At 36.6% G+C, this 17,198-nt stretch overlaps 1 protein-coding gene across 2 annotated transcripts in view; it reads right to left on the bottom strand.

Moving 5' to 3' along the window:
* LOC100616966 (EGF-like and EMI domain-containing protein 1) overlaps nt 1–17,198 on the bottom strand; it is a 787,120-nt gene that overhangs the window by 10,452 nt on the left and 759,470 nt on the right. For both annotated transcript variants that reach the window (XM_007502250.2, XM_056807813.1), the window contains 2 exons: nt 8,025–8,153; nt 4,419–4,547 (listed from right to left, as the gene is read on the bottom strand). In XM_007502250.2, the coding sequence (XP_007502312.1) occupies nt 4,419–4,547; nt 8,025–8,153 (258 nt within the window). The remainder of the gene's footprint in view (nt 1–4,418; nt 4,548–8,024; nt 8,154–17,198) is intronic.

Here is a 17,198-nt window from a genome sequence, read left to right as displayed (position 1 = left end):
CTCCAGTGTGTCAAGGAAGTTCATTCCCTCCCTCTTCTGAGTAGCCTGACCTGTCCATCAACATTCCTCACATAACACAGTTATGCCAAGTTTTGTGTCCATGAATGTGGTGTACGTCAATAAAAGTGAGGGGGCAGGTCCTTTCTGGGCTTTGTTGGAACAGAGCAGGTAGGTAAGGAGGAAAGAGGAAGGGAGTGGAAGGCTAGGTAACTCGTGGTTAGGTTACTTAGAGGAATGATGAGATTTAAAACTATGATTATCTATCCTTTCTAATAAAACTTTATAAAATATATACCTGGGTAGAAATATTACTATAATTCTTACACCAGGATAGTTGGATCACCCATTTATAAGTCATCAGAGAACAAAGGATTGTCTCCTTTAAGTGTCTCATTTTGTAGATGAAACTAAATCTTGAGGAGATGAATTGGTTCCTCTAAGGTTCTACAGGTCATTGGTGGCAGAACTAGTATTTCAACCCAGATTCCCTGACTCCTAATCCTGTTCACTTCCTACCTGCAAATAGTCTCTCTTCCTTATTCTTTTCTTCTCTACAGTATTTATCCTTTGTCCAACAAAGGTCTTTTTTTCCAGATTCTCACTTCGTTAGGATTTTGCCTGAACCTGTGATACGATTGGCCTGTAGAGAAGTCCCCCAATGAGGTTCCCCACCAGGGATGGAGATAAGCCATTTATTGTTGACTTAGACTCTTGGGGAGTGGGGAGGTGATTCACTCTGTGTCTCACAGCTGGTGTAGGTCAGAGGCAAGATTGTAGCCAAGGTAGAAATAATGTCTTTTCATTTTCCCTATCATCAGAAATTAGACTGAGGAGAAGGATCTAGAATTCATTGATTCGTGAAACATTTATCGAACACCTTCTAGGTGGCAGCTAGTTGGTGCAGAGAATAAAATATCAATTTCTCCTTTTTGTTTTAAAGTGAGGTATTTTCCATCAGGATTTTAAAATACTGAAAAGTAACTAAAAAGGCAGTTTCCTTTTTTTGTGGTTAGTGTAGGAAGTTTAAAAAAAATCTAAAAAAAATTAAACAGCAAAAAAAAAAAGAAGAAGAAGTTTAAATTCATCCTGGACTCAGGAAGATTTGAATTTAAATCCAGTGTCAGACACTTACTAGCTGTATGACTCTGGGTGAGTCATTAAATTCTCTTTGCCTTAGTTTCCTCATCTGTAAAATGAGCTTGAGAAGGAAATGGCAAATCACTCAGTATCTTTGTCAAGAAAACCCCAAATGGGGTCATGAAGGGTTGGACATGACAAATGACTCAACAACAATAACATGAACCAGGTCCTGGCAAAAGAAAGGTAAAAATGAAGCTATTCCTGTCTTCAAGAAGCTTATATTCTCCTGGGAGAAATGCACACTATTAGGTATAGGGAATAAACATGATTTTAGTGATATAGAGATATCTTGGGTAGGGAATTACCTAAAATTGCTGGTTGGTCCCTATTCTACAACTTACAGCCCAGAGAGATGCTTAGAGCCCCAGACCAGGGGCACAGAGACAGCATATGTCAGAAGTGGAACTGAATTGAGGACATCCTAGCCATAGGACTGTTTACCTGCTTTGCAGAACTGACTCTCATAAAGAGGGAAGTAAATACAAATACATAAAAATAACTGAGGAGAAATGTGATAAAGAGACTTCCCTCACAGTTGGAAGGACCTGATTTCAAACATGCAAAGTCTGACATATACTTATTGTATCATCCTGGATAAGTCTTTTAATCCATGAAGAAGGGGAGCCAGGCTCAAAGGATGTCTGAAGCCATATAAGTGAAAATGCTAGGAAGGTAAGTAGAGACAAGTTATCACTGGTAAGTAGAGGCAAGCTTTTAATGGTAAGTAGAGGCAAGTTTTCACTGGTAATTAGAGACAAGTTTTCACTGGTAAGTAGAGCCAAGTTATCAATGGTAAGTAGAGACAAGTTTTCATTGGTAAGTAGAGACAAGTTTTCATTGGTAAGTAGAGACAAGTTTTCATTGGTAAGTAGAGGCAAGTTTTCATTGGTAAGTAGAGACAAGTTTTCATTGGTAAGTAGAGACAAGTTTTCATTGGTAAGTAGAGACAAGTTTTCATTGGTAAGTAGAGGCAAGTTTTCATTGGTAAGTAGAGACAAGTTTTCATTGGTAAGTAGAGGCAAGTTATCAATGGTAAGTAGAGACAAGTTTTCATTGGTAAGTAGAGACAAGTTTTCATTGGTAAGTAGAGACAAGTTTTCATTGTTATGTAGAGACAAGTTTTCATTGGTAAGTAGAGACAAGTTTTCATTGGTAAGTAGAGACAAGTTTTCATTGGTAAGTAGAGACAAGTTTTCATTGGTAAGTAGAGGCAAGTTATCAATGGTAAGTAGAGACAAGTTTTCATTGGTTAGTAGAGACAAGTTTTCATTTGTATGGCCAAAGTAATGTTTTTCTCTCTGAGATTGTCTTCCATCTCTCCTGTATAGAACTTGTACACCCATAGTTATTGTTTGTTCATTTGTTGCCTTCTCATTATAATGTGGACTCCTTGAGGGAAGAGATTGTTTCCCTGCCTAGACAGAGTCTGGCATATGATAAATGATTGAGAAAATGCTTGTAGACCAGGTTCTACTGTGCTAGACCAGTTGAATGTGCACTATGAGTGAACTTTGAAGGGATGGTAAAACCCGACAGCCTTGTTTCAATAAAGACAATTATTGTTAGGCCAGAGTTCTGTCTTTCATCCTGCTGACTGAGGATCTATGTTTTTACATGAATATATTGATATAATTCATCATAATGGGTAGGGTGGAAACCATAAACGCTTTGGAGAACCATTTTTCCTCTGACTCAGAGAAGAAACTTGGCTGGGACGTGGGGCTATTTAGGTTTCTATCAACCTATTTAACTTGATTATATTGCATATTGTAGACTGGATATAAATCAGTAAATTGTAGTTACTTTAGTATTTTGCTCTCATGACCTCACCTCTAAATTTGGAGTCTAAGTATGAGACTTTTCCCCTAACTTATTCAAACATCCTCTACTCTAGGCATCCCCACAATTGTCACCAGCAATCCTGAACTGATGAAGGTTCCCTAAGAATAGATAAATTAATGTGAATTAAGTTTCATGGAAATCCACTGGCCACAAGCAACTGCTAGAGTGTTTAACCACCATTCATCCCTTTTCAAATGCTATTATTGAGCCATCGGAGAGAATGCGCTTCCTTCTCAGTGCAGCTTCTCAGAATCTTTCTTCTCACTCCAGGTTCATTTCAAGGCTCATCTCTTCTGCAAAGCAGTCTCTGGCCAGGGCATTGCATGAGGTAGTGAGTAGAGCTCTGGCTTTGGAATAAGGAAGTCTGGGTTTAGACCCAATATCATATTTTAACTGTGTGATCCTGGGCAAGTTGCTTCAGTTTCCTCCTATCTAAAGTAGGGAAAAGAATAGCACTCACCTTGAGGCTCAAATGAAATATTATATTCAAAGTGCTTTCACAAAACTTAGTGTACATATCTATGTTAGCCATCATCCTTATCCTCCTCCAATTGTTGGTGCTTTCTCTCTCCTCAATTTCCCTTGAATTCATTTCTCTTTGAATTAATTGTCGCTGTGTCCCCCTTTTCCTATTTTTCCATAGTCTAAAAGAATGGAAGTCTTTAAGGGATGGGACTAATTTATTTTTCTCTATATTCCCTAATTTATAGTACAATGATGTGTACCTAGTCAACCTTTAATATATATTTAGTGAGTTGGATTGAATTGAACTCAAGGATATGGTGCCCAGTACACTGTACTCTTTCTAGAGCACATTATTTCAAAATTCTCTCCTATCCAAATTAGCAGGAAAATATGCTTTCAGAAAGAGTGAATAACATTAAGAAATATTTTAAACGAGAGCCTTTCAACATGGCATCCTTTCTGGGCCAATTCTATACCAATCTTCTCTCACCACGAATGACAATGGAACCATCATATTCAAATTCTAACATCTCATGTAATGATGTAATAAACAGGAAATACAAGTGATCCTCAGGAGGAAGGATGAGGTTGGGAAGACACACAGAGGAAATGTGTGTTGAAAGCACTTTATTGAAGGTGTTAAGAGGTTGATTTTCCAAAATGTTTCCAAGAGAGGAAAATATTGAATAACTTGGGGAGATCATTGATGGCATTACTACATTGATGCCATGTACGCAACGTAATGGAACCTCTAGCACGTCTATGTGCAACTTCAGGGTAACCAGAGACAAAGGGGTCAACCCACAATTAATACCTGTCTCAAACTTACTTAGGACCATGAGCTGAGTTCTAGACAGTTATGCTAAAAATGATGAATTAGACTGTTTGTATTTTGGACTAGAAACATACATATACTTTACATTCGGGACTTCTAAATGCCACCAACATACGCATCTGTTGTTTCTACTTACGGTGTTCACAGCTGTGCCCATAGTAACCTTCTGGACACTGACAGAAACCAGTAAACCTATTGCAAGTCCCATTGTTCTGACAAGAGCAGTTCAAATGACAGCTTGGACCATATGTACCAGGAAGGCATGCTGTCAAAGAGAAGACACCAAGAAATTACTTCTCTTGACCTAGTAAAAAATGTGCTTATTCCTCAGATTATTGAAAGAGCAAGACTTTTTTAAAGAGACATTTAAAATAAGACCCAAAAGCTAAAACTTCTATTAGACTAATATCTTAAAATTATATACTTGGAAAAATAATCACACTGATATGTCTGCTTCTCCATCACATAATTCCAATCTTAGAAGGGAAATCAAAGTCCATTTAGGCAAACCTAATGCTGAAGAATTCCTTTCAATAATATGCTTGATAAGTAATTTTCTAGTCTTCATTTGAAGACTCCCATGTTCAGCCCAGAAGACGCCAGTTCTACTTTTGGACCATTCTAATTATTACAGTTTTTCTTTGAATCAAGACAGACTTCAATGTTTGTTCTCCTTACTTCAGCTACACCCTACATTGGTACAGATAAAAACTTCCCAAATTTTTCTAATTTTTGTTCATGTATCTCCACATATCCTGCACATTTGATCTACCACCAAACTTGGAATCCTACCTATATATAGGTCCAGGGTTCTTAAAAAGGGATACATAGAAAGGCTTCAAAAGAATCTCATAACTTGGATGGGAATAAAACGTCATCTATTTATTTAAATAAAATAATTTTAAACCAAAATTCAGTTTTTTTCTTTAGCCATGAAAGTAGGCACAGACATTTTTCAGAGAAAGGGTTCACAAGTTTCATCAAATTGCCAAAGGGATCCATGACAAAAAATAGTTAAGCATTCCTGAGAATTCTTGTGAGATTTTATGGATGAGGACAGCTCTTGAGTTGCCCACTTATCTCTTGATTTGGCTTTGTGATTTGCCCACCACCCTCTGTGATCATACATTTTGTGGATTATACCTCTTGCTCCAGTTCCTGAGGGGAAGTCATTATTGGACATACACTAGATCTGATTCATGTCTTTCTGGGCTAGCCCAAATGGAAATGTTTGATGATGAGAAGGCATTTCTGGTAGAATAGGGATGTTTAAAAGATTTTCTTTTTGTCAAGGAGTAACTTGGACCTATTGAAACTTTTGTGAAACTTCTCAAGTACAATAGAAGCCACTTTGTTCATCTTATTAAATTCTAATCTTGACTCATTGCAAATTGTTCCAAATATATGGATTTATGTGTCTAACCCATGCCATAGATTAGGCAGCTATGATTAGATATCCATTATTTTCTTTCTCTTTTATTATATAAACATTTCTTTTGTGCAGTCATGAATCTCATTTAGGATGTCCCGTGGTATTCTGTGTAATCAGTGAGTGAGTGAGTAAGCAAGTGAACATTTATTGAGCCACTACTTTGTTCCAGGCTGTGTACTAAGGGTTAGAGATTCAAAAAAGTACAACAATCATTTCCTTCACTCAATCTCACAATCCAAGGGGGAAGAACAAATATAAACAATTCTGTACAAATAGATAGGACAAGTATGTACCCATCTGAACAGAAATGGATTATATATGTTCAATTATATATATGAGACCACAAAAATGTATGTATAGCTATGTGTATATGTATATATACACACATATAATAAATTAGCACAATGCCATCCGATACTTGGAATATTTTAGGATAATACCATATCTAGATGACCTATTTTCTTGTTCTTCTATTTGAAATTTTTCTTGAATCCTTTGATAGAAGGAAATAGTAACGATAAGCATATGTTTCCATGTTTCATGCTTCCCTTGATACTGATAATGTGAAGGCATGAAGATCATTGATTCACACTACTTCTGAAGTTGGAATCACCAAGAAATCTTTAAAAAAATCTCAGTATGTGCTTGGGAAGGTTCTTGTTCAGGGATAATCATCAAGGCTGAAATTTGCTTCATTTAGTCAGGTTTTTTTTCCCAATTAATAAAACAATACAGCAGAATCTTATATTCTCTGTTCCTTGAGAGTCACCTATTTTAGAAAATTATCCAGCTGTTCTCACATTTTTATAAAAAGTACCTTGATAAATATATATTCATAAATATTTCATAGACATTGGGTTTAGTGGATTGGGAGCCAGACCCAGAGATGGGAGGTCCTGGGTTCATATCTAGCCTCAGACATTCTTAGCTGGGCAACCTTCCTAGCCGTGACCACTCTTCTTCCTTGGAACCAATAAACAGTATTGACTCTAAGATGGAAGGTAAGGGTTTAAAAATAAATTAATAAAATATTTAATAGAGTTTAAAGGAGGGAAGTATGCATATGTCCTTTTCTGGAGGGAGGTGATGGTGGTGGTAATAATACCATTAGCATTATTTTTTCAGTTCAATATGTCATTTCTATGATACATGTGGAAAACTGACTTGATATTACAAAAACATTGAAAAGGTAAGGTCTAGGCAGTGGGGGGGGGGGTTAAGAACAAGATGGATTAGTGACTTTTCCAAAGTCACATGGTAAATGACAGAGCCTGGACTAGAACCCAGATCTGGATCCCAGCATAATCATCTTCCAACTCCTTTTCCTACAAGATTCTTAACAATAACAATGAGGTTGGAGGCAGTTGAACATACTTCTTGTTATGATGTAAAAAGAAACAAAAAGGAAAGGCAATGAAGAACAAGGAAGAGCATGGAACTCCATTTTTGGCACTAGATGATATATATATTCAGAACTCACTTCTTTCCCTTTTTGTCAGGGCAATTTGGTGTAAAGCAATTCTAGACTTTTCTAGATCTTAGTTTTCTCATCTATAAAATGAGAGCATTGGACAAGGTGATCTCTTAAGATGATCCTTGCAATTCTAAATCTATTCTCTTATAATCTGATGAAAAGTCAGACATCCCGATTAAAGAATATTCCTTTTGTCTAATTTGAAAATTCCAAAGTCATAAGACAGTGACAAAATTCACATTTGGGTTGACAGATAAATTTCTAATGAAGTGCTATCTTGAAATGACTCAATTTTCTGGTGCTAGATTTCTGTTTCTAAATATAAAATAAGATGGTAGAGTAGAAAGAGCATGGGACTGGAAGTGAGGAGAGATTAATGTCTGGACAAACCATTTTCACTTTTTCAGTCTCTATTTCTTACTCTGTAAAATGGGTATAATGATAACATCTACTTCACAGGATTTTTGTCAGAAGAAGCATATTATGGCAGATAAAGGAATAGATTTTGAGGCTGGAAAATCTGGATTCAAATCCTGCCCCAGAGACATACCATTTTTCTGACCATGGGTGCGATATTTGATCTTTCTGAATTAATTTTTTCCATCCATAAAATGATGGTATTGGGCTCAAAGACTTATAAAGTCCCTTGATCCAATTAACAAATGAATATAAAATGAGATAATATATTTTAAATTATTGCAAACCTTAAAGTAATATATGAATTTTAACCATTATCATCATAGAAATCATTATTTTTGCACATTCTGTTATTGACTTTTAGTCAGAGGATATAAATCAGATAGAACTAAAGTAAAAGGCCAAGAATGGCATCTTACCTTCCTCACAGTGAATGCCTGACCAGCCAAGTCCACAGGTGCAGTTTCCATATGTGGGATTACAAAGCCCACCATTTTTGCAGGCACAGGGTAGCTGACAGTCTTGGCCATATCTTTCCTGGGGACAAACTGTAATCATATTTTAAAAATTAACACAGCAGAAGAAAATGTTATACATAACATTTCTCAGTGAGCTACATGAAGTATCTGCACATGCTATACTCATGGTATAAGGAAATGCTTGTGAACTATATGAAGTTAAGGACACAGATGCAAATGCTGAAATAGAGCTAGCAAAAGGAAATCAGCCAACAAGCATTTATTTAGCATGCTGTCCTCAGTACTAGGCTACACTTTGAGGATAAAAGGTAAAAATATTTTTTGCCTTGAAGGAGTTCCAACATTAATGGGGCCACTAAATGCAAATGACTCTCTAGGAAATCTTATGTAAAAATAAAAAGAACACATCTGGAATCAGGAAATAGAGATATAATTATTCCTGTTTGTCATATGAGGAAATTGAGGCTTGGAGAAGTTAAAAGACATACCTTGTTATGGATGCAGTATGAATTGGTAATAAGACTCAAAACTCCAAAACAAGCTCAGGTCTCTTTAAATTACACTACTATGCCACTTTGTAGATACTATTATATTCACACCTAGTTCTGATCTGGCAATTTTGTGCTTCCTGTAGTGAGTGATGGATAAAGTTTAAAGTAAAAAGAGAGATCTAGGCAGACATTTGATGGAGTCATTAGCCTGACTCCCAAGAGTGAATTGTCAAATTTTCAGTGTAAGATTTTTACAATTCAAAAATTGGCAAATAATACAAGTTAGGGCTTGATTTGTTGTTTTGTGGCTTGCCAAAAGTTAAGAAAATGATAGAGAAAATGTTAACAATGCAGTTTAATCTTAAAAGTTATTGGGCTTTTCCAGAGACCCAGTTATATATTTATCAGACATCACTGGATCTAGGGGCATGGGTTACTGGGTTAGCTCAGTCATTAAAATGATCAAAAGTCAAGCATTAATCCTTGGTTCTGAATGAAATAACTTTTTAATGATGTTTTCAGGTAGTACACTTAACAGATGCATGACCCAACCCCCATCCCATAGCCATGATCATTTCCTAACATTAAAAAAGTTAACTCTTCATGGAGTTACAATGAAATCCCAAATAGATGAAACTTAGACTATTCTTGATAAGTGGTCCTTCATGGTAAAAAAAAAATAACAGTAATCTGAGTAAGTAAAAAAAAATACTACCTTGTCACGATAAACTAGAATTTGTTAACTTCCCCTATACAATTTACAGACCACAGTTTAGACTGGAGATTTTATGATCTTAACAAGTCCATGGGGGGATACTTTGTTTGAGAAAAGCTTTTAAAACTAAGTTTGCCCTCCTTACTCAAGAGGGGCTTTATAGTAATAAATAAGAAACACAGGCAGACTGTATATTCTCTTCATCTGAAGCTGTTTACTACAGAAAAATCTATTAAAAATTTTGCCTTCTCCCTTCTCTTTATTTTCATGAAGAACACTCCAGTTAAGTATGTAGAAAGTATTGAGATCCCCAAAGTTTGTAGAGGAACTTAGGATAATAGATGTAGACCTGGGAGTATCTGGAAGCCTATCTGGTCTCATTTGTTAGGGGGAGCAAAATGAAGACAAGAAGAAGGAAGTGACTTGTCTATGATTACATAGGGAATTAATGGAAGAGCCAGTTTTGAAGGTAGGATTTGAATCTTACAATTTGAAATCCAGTGCTCTTGGAGTGTTGATTAAATATTCTCTTCTTGGTATTGAAATGAGTAGCCTCAACAATTTGACAAGGACCAAAGATAGGGCTTTCATTTGGCTTAGAAAATAACCTATGTAAAGAATGAATGTACTCACTGATAACCTAATGGCACTGGTTAATTCTGATTAATTGTAATGGCCTCTGATGCTCTAGGCTTCTTACTTATAGTAAGCATTATACATGGGAGAAGACAGATAGAAAGCTGAGTTTAACTGTGCTAAACTCATGTGTGTGTGTGTGTGTGTGTGTGTGTGCGTGCGTGTGTGTGTGTGCATGAATGTTCCTGTGTCTCTCTATTACACAAAGCTGACCAGAATATTTTTAAAGCTGAGAATACTTTAGTTTTAAGAGGGGATTTCAAGAATGGTGCCAGTTAGAAGGTGAAGCCAAGATGGCGGCATAGAGGCAGTGAAAGTTCAGACCTCTGAAAACCCTTTCTCACCAATTAAAAACAAAATGCTCCTAGGGGACTGAAACCAAATCTAACAATAGGACAAAGCCAAGGAATCCTCCTTCTGAACTCAGCTTAAAAGGTACACCCCCCAAAGCCAGAATTTGAGTACACTCAAAGGGGAGGGAAGAAGGAAGGTCCCAGGACCCCTCCCCCACCTACAGTACTGAGCCTCCAGCAGTGGCTGGAATCTCTGGGCAGGCAAGGGTGCTAGTCTGGAGGGAGTACCTTGTGGGCAAAGCTGTGCCAGGCTTAGGGCTTTGAACACAGGTGGTGGGGAGGCAGCTGGAGGATAACCTCAGAGAAGGCAGCCCAATCAGAGCTGAGACACTCCATATTGCCCCTCCCCTTCCCGAGGTTTTGGCCTCAGGGCACATCAAGCTCTGCAAGTTCAACTCCGCTGGGCTTAATCTTATAAAGCCTTCAGAGGGCAGGGAAACTCAAGCTCCAACACCCCTCCTCCACAGACTGCTCTGAGAGCCTTGCTAAGCTCCAAGGGTGAAGGTTGACAGAAAAACCCAAACCCACAGATCAAGCACATAATGAGAGGAACAAGACTATAGGCAACCACAGGGGGGGAAAGAAGGGGAAAATATGAGCAAACAATAGAAAAAGAAAAAGGAAATTACAATAGACAGCTTCTATCCAGGCAATGAACAAAGAGCAAATGAAACAGAGGAGGATCAAGGAACATCAAGCAAAAACACAGAAACTCCAGAGAATTGAACACAGGCTTTGGAAGAACTCAAAACACAATTCAAAACACAATTAAGATAGGCTAAAGAACATGCAAATATGGCTTAGGATGGCTTCCCATTCCTTATTCAGGGTTCATTTACTCCTTATTTTAGACACAATTAGGATCAACTCAGTGGCTTGGTTTTCCAGCCTGCAGCTAGAAGCAAGCATACTTACATCAGAATAAAGTGACAGCCAATTAGCCTACCAGTATGTGGTGTTTTAATTAGAAAGACAACTTCAGTAAATCTTGAGGATCTTGCAATATTATAACATATCGTGATAATTGATTTCTCATGGAGATGATCTGTCATTACAAAAAAAGGGTTAGGGTTATGCCTTGTACCTTGTTTTTAAGAAAGTAGGAAAATTAGTCATGCATTTGACAAATTTCCAAATGGTTAAAATAAAAAGTTGTGACACTTAAGAGTGGTCAATTTTAGTTGTCTGGAATATTCACTTTTGTGGAGTGCTTTATTCCCTTAAAATGCCAAGTAAATGGGATATTCTTTGAGTTTAATTTAGAGTATCATGTGATGTGGTATTCTAGGGTAGATACAAAAGGAAATTTTTCATGTTAAAGGAATCCTGGAACAAAGATGTTGGTCTGGTGGTCATGGGGAGAGAATAAATATCTATGTGTATTCAGAGATCAATTGTATATCCAAACTGAAATTGATAATGTGTGTCTGATGCCAAATTTTATTAAAATTCTTTTAAAAAAAAAAAAAAAAAAAGATAGGCTAAAGAAAAATGGGAAAAGAACTTAAAAAAGCAAGCTAAGACATCTGGAAACAGAGGCACTTGAACTAAAATGAGAAAATAGTGTCTTGAAATCCAAAATTAATCAGTTTGAAAATGAGGCAAAGGAGATGAAAGATGACCTCCAATGAAAATCAGACCAAAATGAGATGGATGATCAAAAAGCCAGGGATGAAATCCAGTCTTTAAAAACTAGAATACAACAATTAGAAGCAAGCAACTTCACAAGGCAGCAGGAAACTATAAAACAAAACCATAAGAATGAAAAAATTGAGGAAAATATGAAAAACCTCATTTACAAAACAGAAGATTTAGAAAATAGGTCCAGGAGAGACAACTTAAGAATCATTGGTCTACCAGAAGACCATGACTAAAGAAAAAGCCTGTACATCATCCTACAGGAAATTATCTAAGAAAACTGCCCCGAAATTCTAGAACAAGAGGGAAAAGTAGAGATTGAAAGAATCCATAGATCACCTCCTGTACTTAATCCTTAATTGACAACATCCAGGAATGTTATAGTCAAATTCAAGAACTACCAGACCAAGGAAAGAATATTACAAGCTGCTAATAAGAAGCCATTCAGATACCATGGAACTACAATGAAGATAACACAGAATCTGGCTGCATCTACAATAAAAGTCCGAAAGGCATGGAATATGATATTTTGGAAAGGAAGGGAACTAGGTCTACAACCAAGAATCAACTACCCAGCAAAACTGATTATATTCTTATAGGGGAAAGTATGGTCATTTAATAAAATAGAAGAATCCCAAGCATCCATAAAGAAACGATCAGACCTGAACAGAAAATTTGATGCCTAAACACAGAACTCAAGAGAATCATCAAAAGGTAATTAAGAAAGGGGAGAAAACAAACAAACAAACAAAAACAAAAAAAAAACTTTTTTTAAGGGACCCAATAACTTAAAATGATATGTATCCCTATAAGAAAAGAGGATATTGGTAACCCTTAAAAATTGTTATTATCACCTGGGTAGCTAGAAGAATTATACTTAGAGGGAACAGTGACAAACTGTATAGGAGGAAATGCTAAGACATAAATATGTATGTAGATATATGTATGCATAAATATATATATGTGTGTATATATATATATATATATACACACATATATACAACTAGAGTTTAAAAAAAGGTTAATACTAAGAGAAATGGGAAAAGAAGCAAAATAGGGTAAATTTTATGTCACAAAGAAGCTCATGGTCGGAAGGGGGGGAGAACATCAATACACTGAAAGGGTAAAGAGGTTGGAGATATGAAATACTCAGTTCTTATGTGCATTGAAATTGACTCAAAGAGGGAAGAACAATCAAATACATTGGGGCAGAAAATCGATTTGCACCCTGTAGGGAAAATCAAAACTGTTAATAAGCACATGAAAAAGTGCTCTAAATCTCTTATAATCAGAGAGATGCAAATCCAAACAATTCTGAGGTATCACCTCACACCTAGCAGATTGGCTAATATGACAGCAATGGAAAGTAATGAATGCTGGAGGGGATGTGGCAAAGTAGGGACACTAATTCATTGCTGGTGGAGTTGTGAACTGATCCAACCATTCTGGAGAGCAATTTGGAACTATGCCCAAAGGGTGATAAAAGACTGTCTGCCCTTTGATCCAGCCATAGCACTGCTGGGTTTGTACCCCAAAGAGATAATGGACAAAAAGACTTGTACAAGAATATTCATAGTTGCGCTCTTTGTGGTGGCAAAAAATTGGAAAATGAGGGGATGCCCATCAATTGGGGAATGGCTAAACAAATTGTGGTATATGTTGGTGATGGAATACTATTGTGCTAAAAGTAATAATAAAGTGGAGGAATTCCATGGAGACTGGAACAACCTCCAGGAAGTGATGCAGAGTGAGAGGAGCAGAACCAGGAAAACATTGTACACAGTGACTGATACACTGTGGTACAATCAAATATAATGGACTGCTCCATTAGTGGCAATGCAGTGATCCTGAACAACTTGGAGGGGTCTACGAGAAAGAACACTATCCACATTCAGAGGAAACACTGTGGGAACAGAAACACTGAAGAAAACCAACTGCTTGATTTCCTGGGTTGATGAGGATATGATTCAGGATGTAGACTCTAAATGATCATCCTAGTGCAAACATCAAAAACAAAGAAATAGGTTCTGATCAAAGACACATATAATACCTAGTGGAATTGTGCGTGGGCTACAGGAAGGGGAGGAGCAGGGGAGGGAGGGAAAGAATATAATTCTTGCAACCAAAGAATAATGTGCTAAATTGACTAAATAAAATTTTCAAAAAAAATGTTGGTGATTGTTCTGACATGTAATTGGGGGGAAATACAATTAAATTTTAAAAAGAAAAAAAAAGAATGGCAGCAGAGGCAATGGTGGGATACCAAGAATTCCTGAACTAATTCTGTCAGAGAGGAAAAAAAAACATTTTATAATCCCATATCAGGAGGAGTATCCAGAGGCTGAGTCATGATGCACCTTCCTCTGCTACCCTGAGTTTAATGGAAATTGGAAGTTAAGTGGTTGAAAGTTTAGCAGCCCCAAGAGAAAAATTCTGAGCAGTCCCAAACTTTAGGACACCACTCTAATTCTAAAGAACATAGGTCCTTGAGGGAGAAAAGGATTCATTAGGGTATGACATAGTTTCTAGGTCTTACATACATTTTCTTTCTGGAGAGTCTCAACAAAAGGGTCATGTTCTAAGACTGAAGAATAGTCTGAAAGTCCCTAAGAGGGAGGAAAAGATAGAAATTACTAGGGAATGATGGAGAATGCCCTTTAGTATTTATGGTTTTCTGAGTCCCTTACATTCTGTGTGGTGGAATAAATACTGTCTTGAATTTGAGAAATATTGTTAGCTTGAGTGCTTGCACTGGAAACCTAAGGAACTTTTGCCTACATCTGTAGAAACCTAAAAGCAGAATTATTATGATGTCTCTTGGGGAGATGAATGGGTAAGGAGGCAAATGAACCAAGTTCTAATGTTCCTAAGGTAAACTCTGGGAGGAGACATGAATCAAAGAGAACGATTTATGAGAATCTCTTCCTACTTTCAATTAAGCTTGGTTAATATAAGTCCAAATTTAGTTCCTGGTAGTTCTTTGTAGAAGAATGTAACCTGTTTGGGGACAAGTATTGTTTTTATACCATCTTTGTACGTTTCTCATTGGAAGCTCCCTACACCAGGTATAGTCTAAAAGCAATTGAAGCTGATTTTATGTCTTCTGATCTTAGTGCTGTGTTTTTATAAGAGGGTGTTGGATTAGATTGGATTATATATGAATTGCTTATTTTCCTAAGGATGCTAATGAGAAAATAAATAATTAAATGGATTTATAGTTGTTGGTTTTCTGAATCATCTCTCCTTGGTGGTAATGCCAAGTCTGTGATCTTCTGGCTTCTTCCCATTTAAAAAAATAATGAAAATTAACCTTGAGTGGCTTTCAATATGAAATTATCTCCAATGTGGAGTCCCTTTCAGTTCACTTGGCATCATGGTCTATCTTCTGTTCTTTACTTTGTCTTTTGAAAGTTCTAGTTTCATTTCCTTATAAAACACAGTGATGATGACTTAAGTGTTAGGTTCCAAATGTGATGGTGCTATCATTGCTCACCATGAGTAAAGAAACATTAAGAAATCTCTTTTCTATTTTGTGTTTACTTGTCATCCTCTTTCCAGTTTCATATATAAATGGTCTAGGGATGAACTGGCTTACTTTGGTCTTAGGCCAAGCTTCCTATCAGATGCATTTTCCTTTCACTGCTTGGTGAGGTGATCCCATTTTCAATTCTCCTCTGTAACATTTTGCAAATGAGTTTACATTCTAAAGTAGTGTTGACTTTGGCTGCCATAAGTGTGCTTGGCAAGAAGTTCAAGTGCTTCCTGGCTGAGATGGTTTGGGGGCTTTTTTGGCCTCTTTTGCAGAATGACTATTTAATATTGATTCAATTTCTCTCAGAGGTGATTGCATCAGAGTAAAAATTCTTTCATTTACCAATTTTCCATTCTTTAGTGTCAATAACGCATTTAAGTGGGTCAGATGGGAGCTATTGAAATTGGACTCATGTTTTCATTTTTATTCTAATTTGTTGTTGATTTTGGTCCTGTTTTATCTAGTTAATCTGACTGTACACAACAGCTTATTCAGAAATGGATCCCCCATTGGTAACCAATCATTTCTGACTTGATAATATGTAGTCAAATTTAATTTTCCCCCATGTATTGTTTGGTGTGATTTCAGCAACTTCAACTGTCATGTTGATGGTAGATGGGGATGATCTCCCCACCCCAAAATGGACAAATATCATTCAGTATTAGTGAAAAAAGATAGAGTCTTGTAGATTCTTCATAAACTTTACATCAGTGTATAATAGATGCTTTCTTTAAGAAAAGAATTAGAAGGTCTTGAAGGCTCTCTTCTGGACTGTCTTCTCTTTTTACTCTATACTACTTCACTTGGTGATCTCATTAACTTCCAAGAAAATCTCTTTGCAGATGACTCTTGGTTCTATATATAAAGCTTTTAGTGTATCTGAAGTAATAGGGATCCAATGGAAATTTACTAAGGTTGGAATGGGGAATCAAATAGACAAACCTCCATATTATAAAAATCATTTCAGTAGTTGAGCAAAGAATTTATTAGAGCAGAGAGAGAGGGCAGGTAAACCAAATAGAAAGCTATTACAATAAATGATGAGGGCCTGACCTGGAGGAGTAGACAGAAAGGAAGGGTGGAAAGGTATAAATGGCAAAGGTTAGCAATGTTCAGATATATAGACTGGAGAAGAGTCAAGAATGTGACCTTGCACAAGCAAGTGAGAGGGAGTGCTTGGTTGGGGTAAAATGTGAGGAGTTCTCTTTTCAGCATAAAGCACTTGGAGATGCCAGTGTAAAATCCATTTTGAGATGTCCCAGGGATGGTGCTATAGTATTATAGCAAGATTGAGAGAAAATACATGGATAGTTCAGCTCCCTTAAATATTCCCTTGCTTTATCATTCAAGGGAACAAGCAAATGAATGAAGATATCTTGTTTATTGGTGTCATCCAATAGGGAAATTCACTAAAAGATGTGGACAAAAATTATGGAATGAGACTTCTTAGAGAGTTTGAAATTGATCCTGATGGAAGAGGTAGCCTCTCTTATTTATATACTTGTGCCCACAGAATTGAGCATGGATGCACCCATTTAAAATTTTATAACTAGCACCCAAATTATTACATGGAAATTTCTTATTAAATGAGAAGATTTATGTTTTTTTAGAACACGTTTTTCAAAGTTGTCTCTACTGTTTGATTTAGGTGGCACATTGTTTTTACCCAATTGCTTTTTTTCTTCTCTCTTCCTCTTTTTGGGAGAAGAGGAGAATAAGAAGAAAATATCTGTAAATAAAAATGATATA

Source organism: Monodelphis domestica, chromosome 8 (assembly GCF_027887165.1).
Source record: "Monodelphis domestica isolate mMonDom1 chromosome 8, mMonDom1.pri, whole genome shotgun sequence".
NCBI lineage: Eukaryota > Metazoa > Chordata > Mammalia > Didelphimorphia > Didelphidae > Monodelphis > Monodelphis domestica.
The sequence above is the reverse complement of the archived record's forward strand: the minus strand, read 5'-3'. Positions and strand labels throughout refer to the sequence as shown.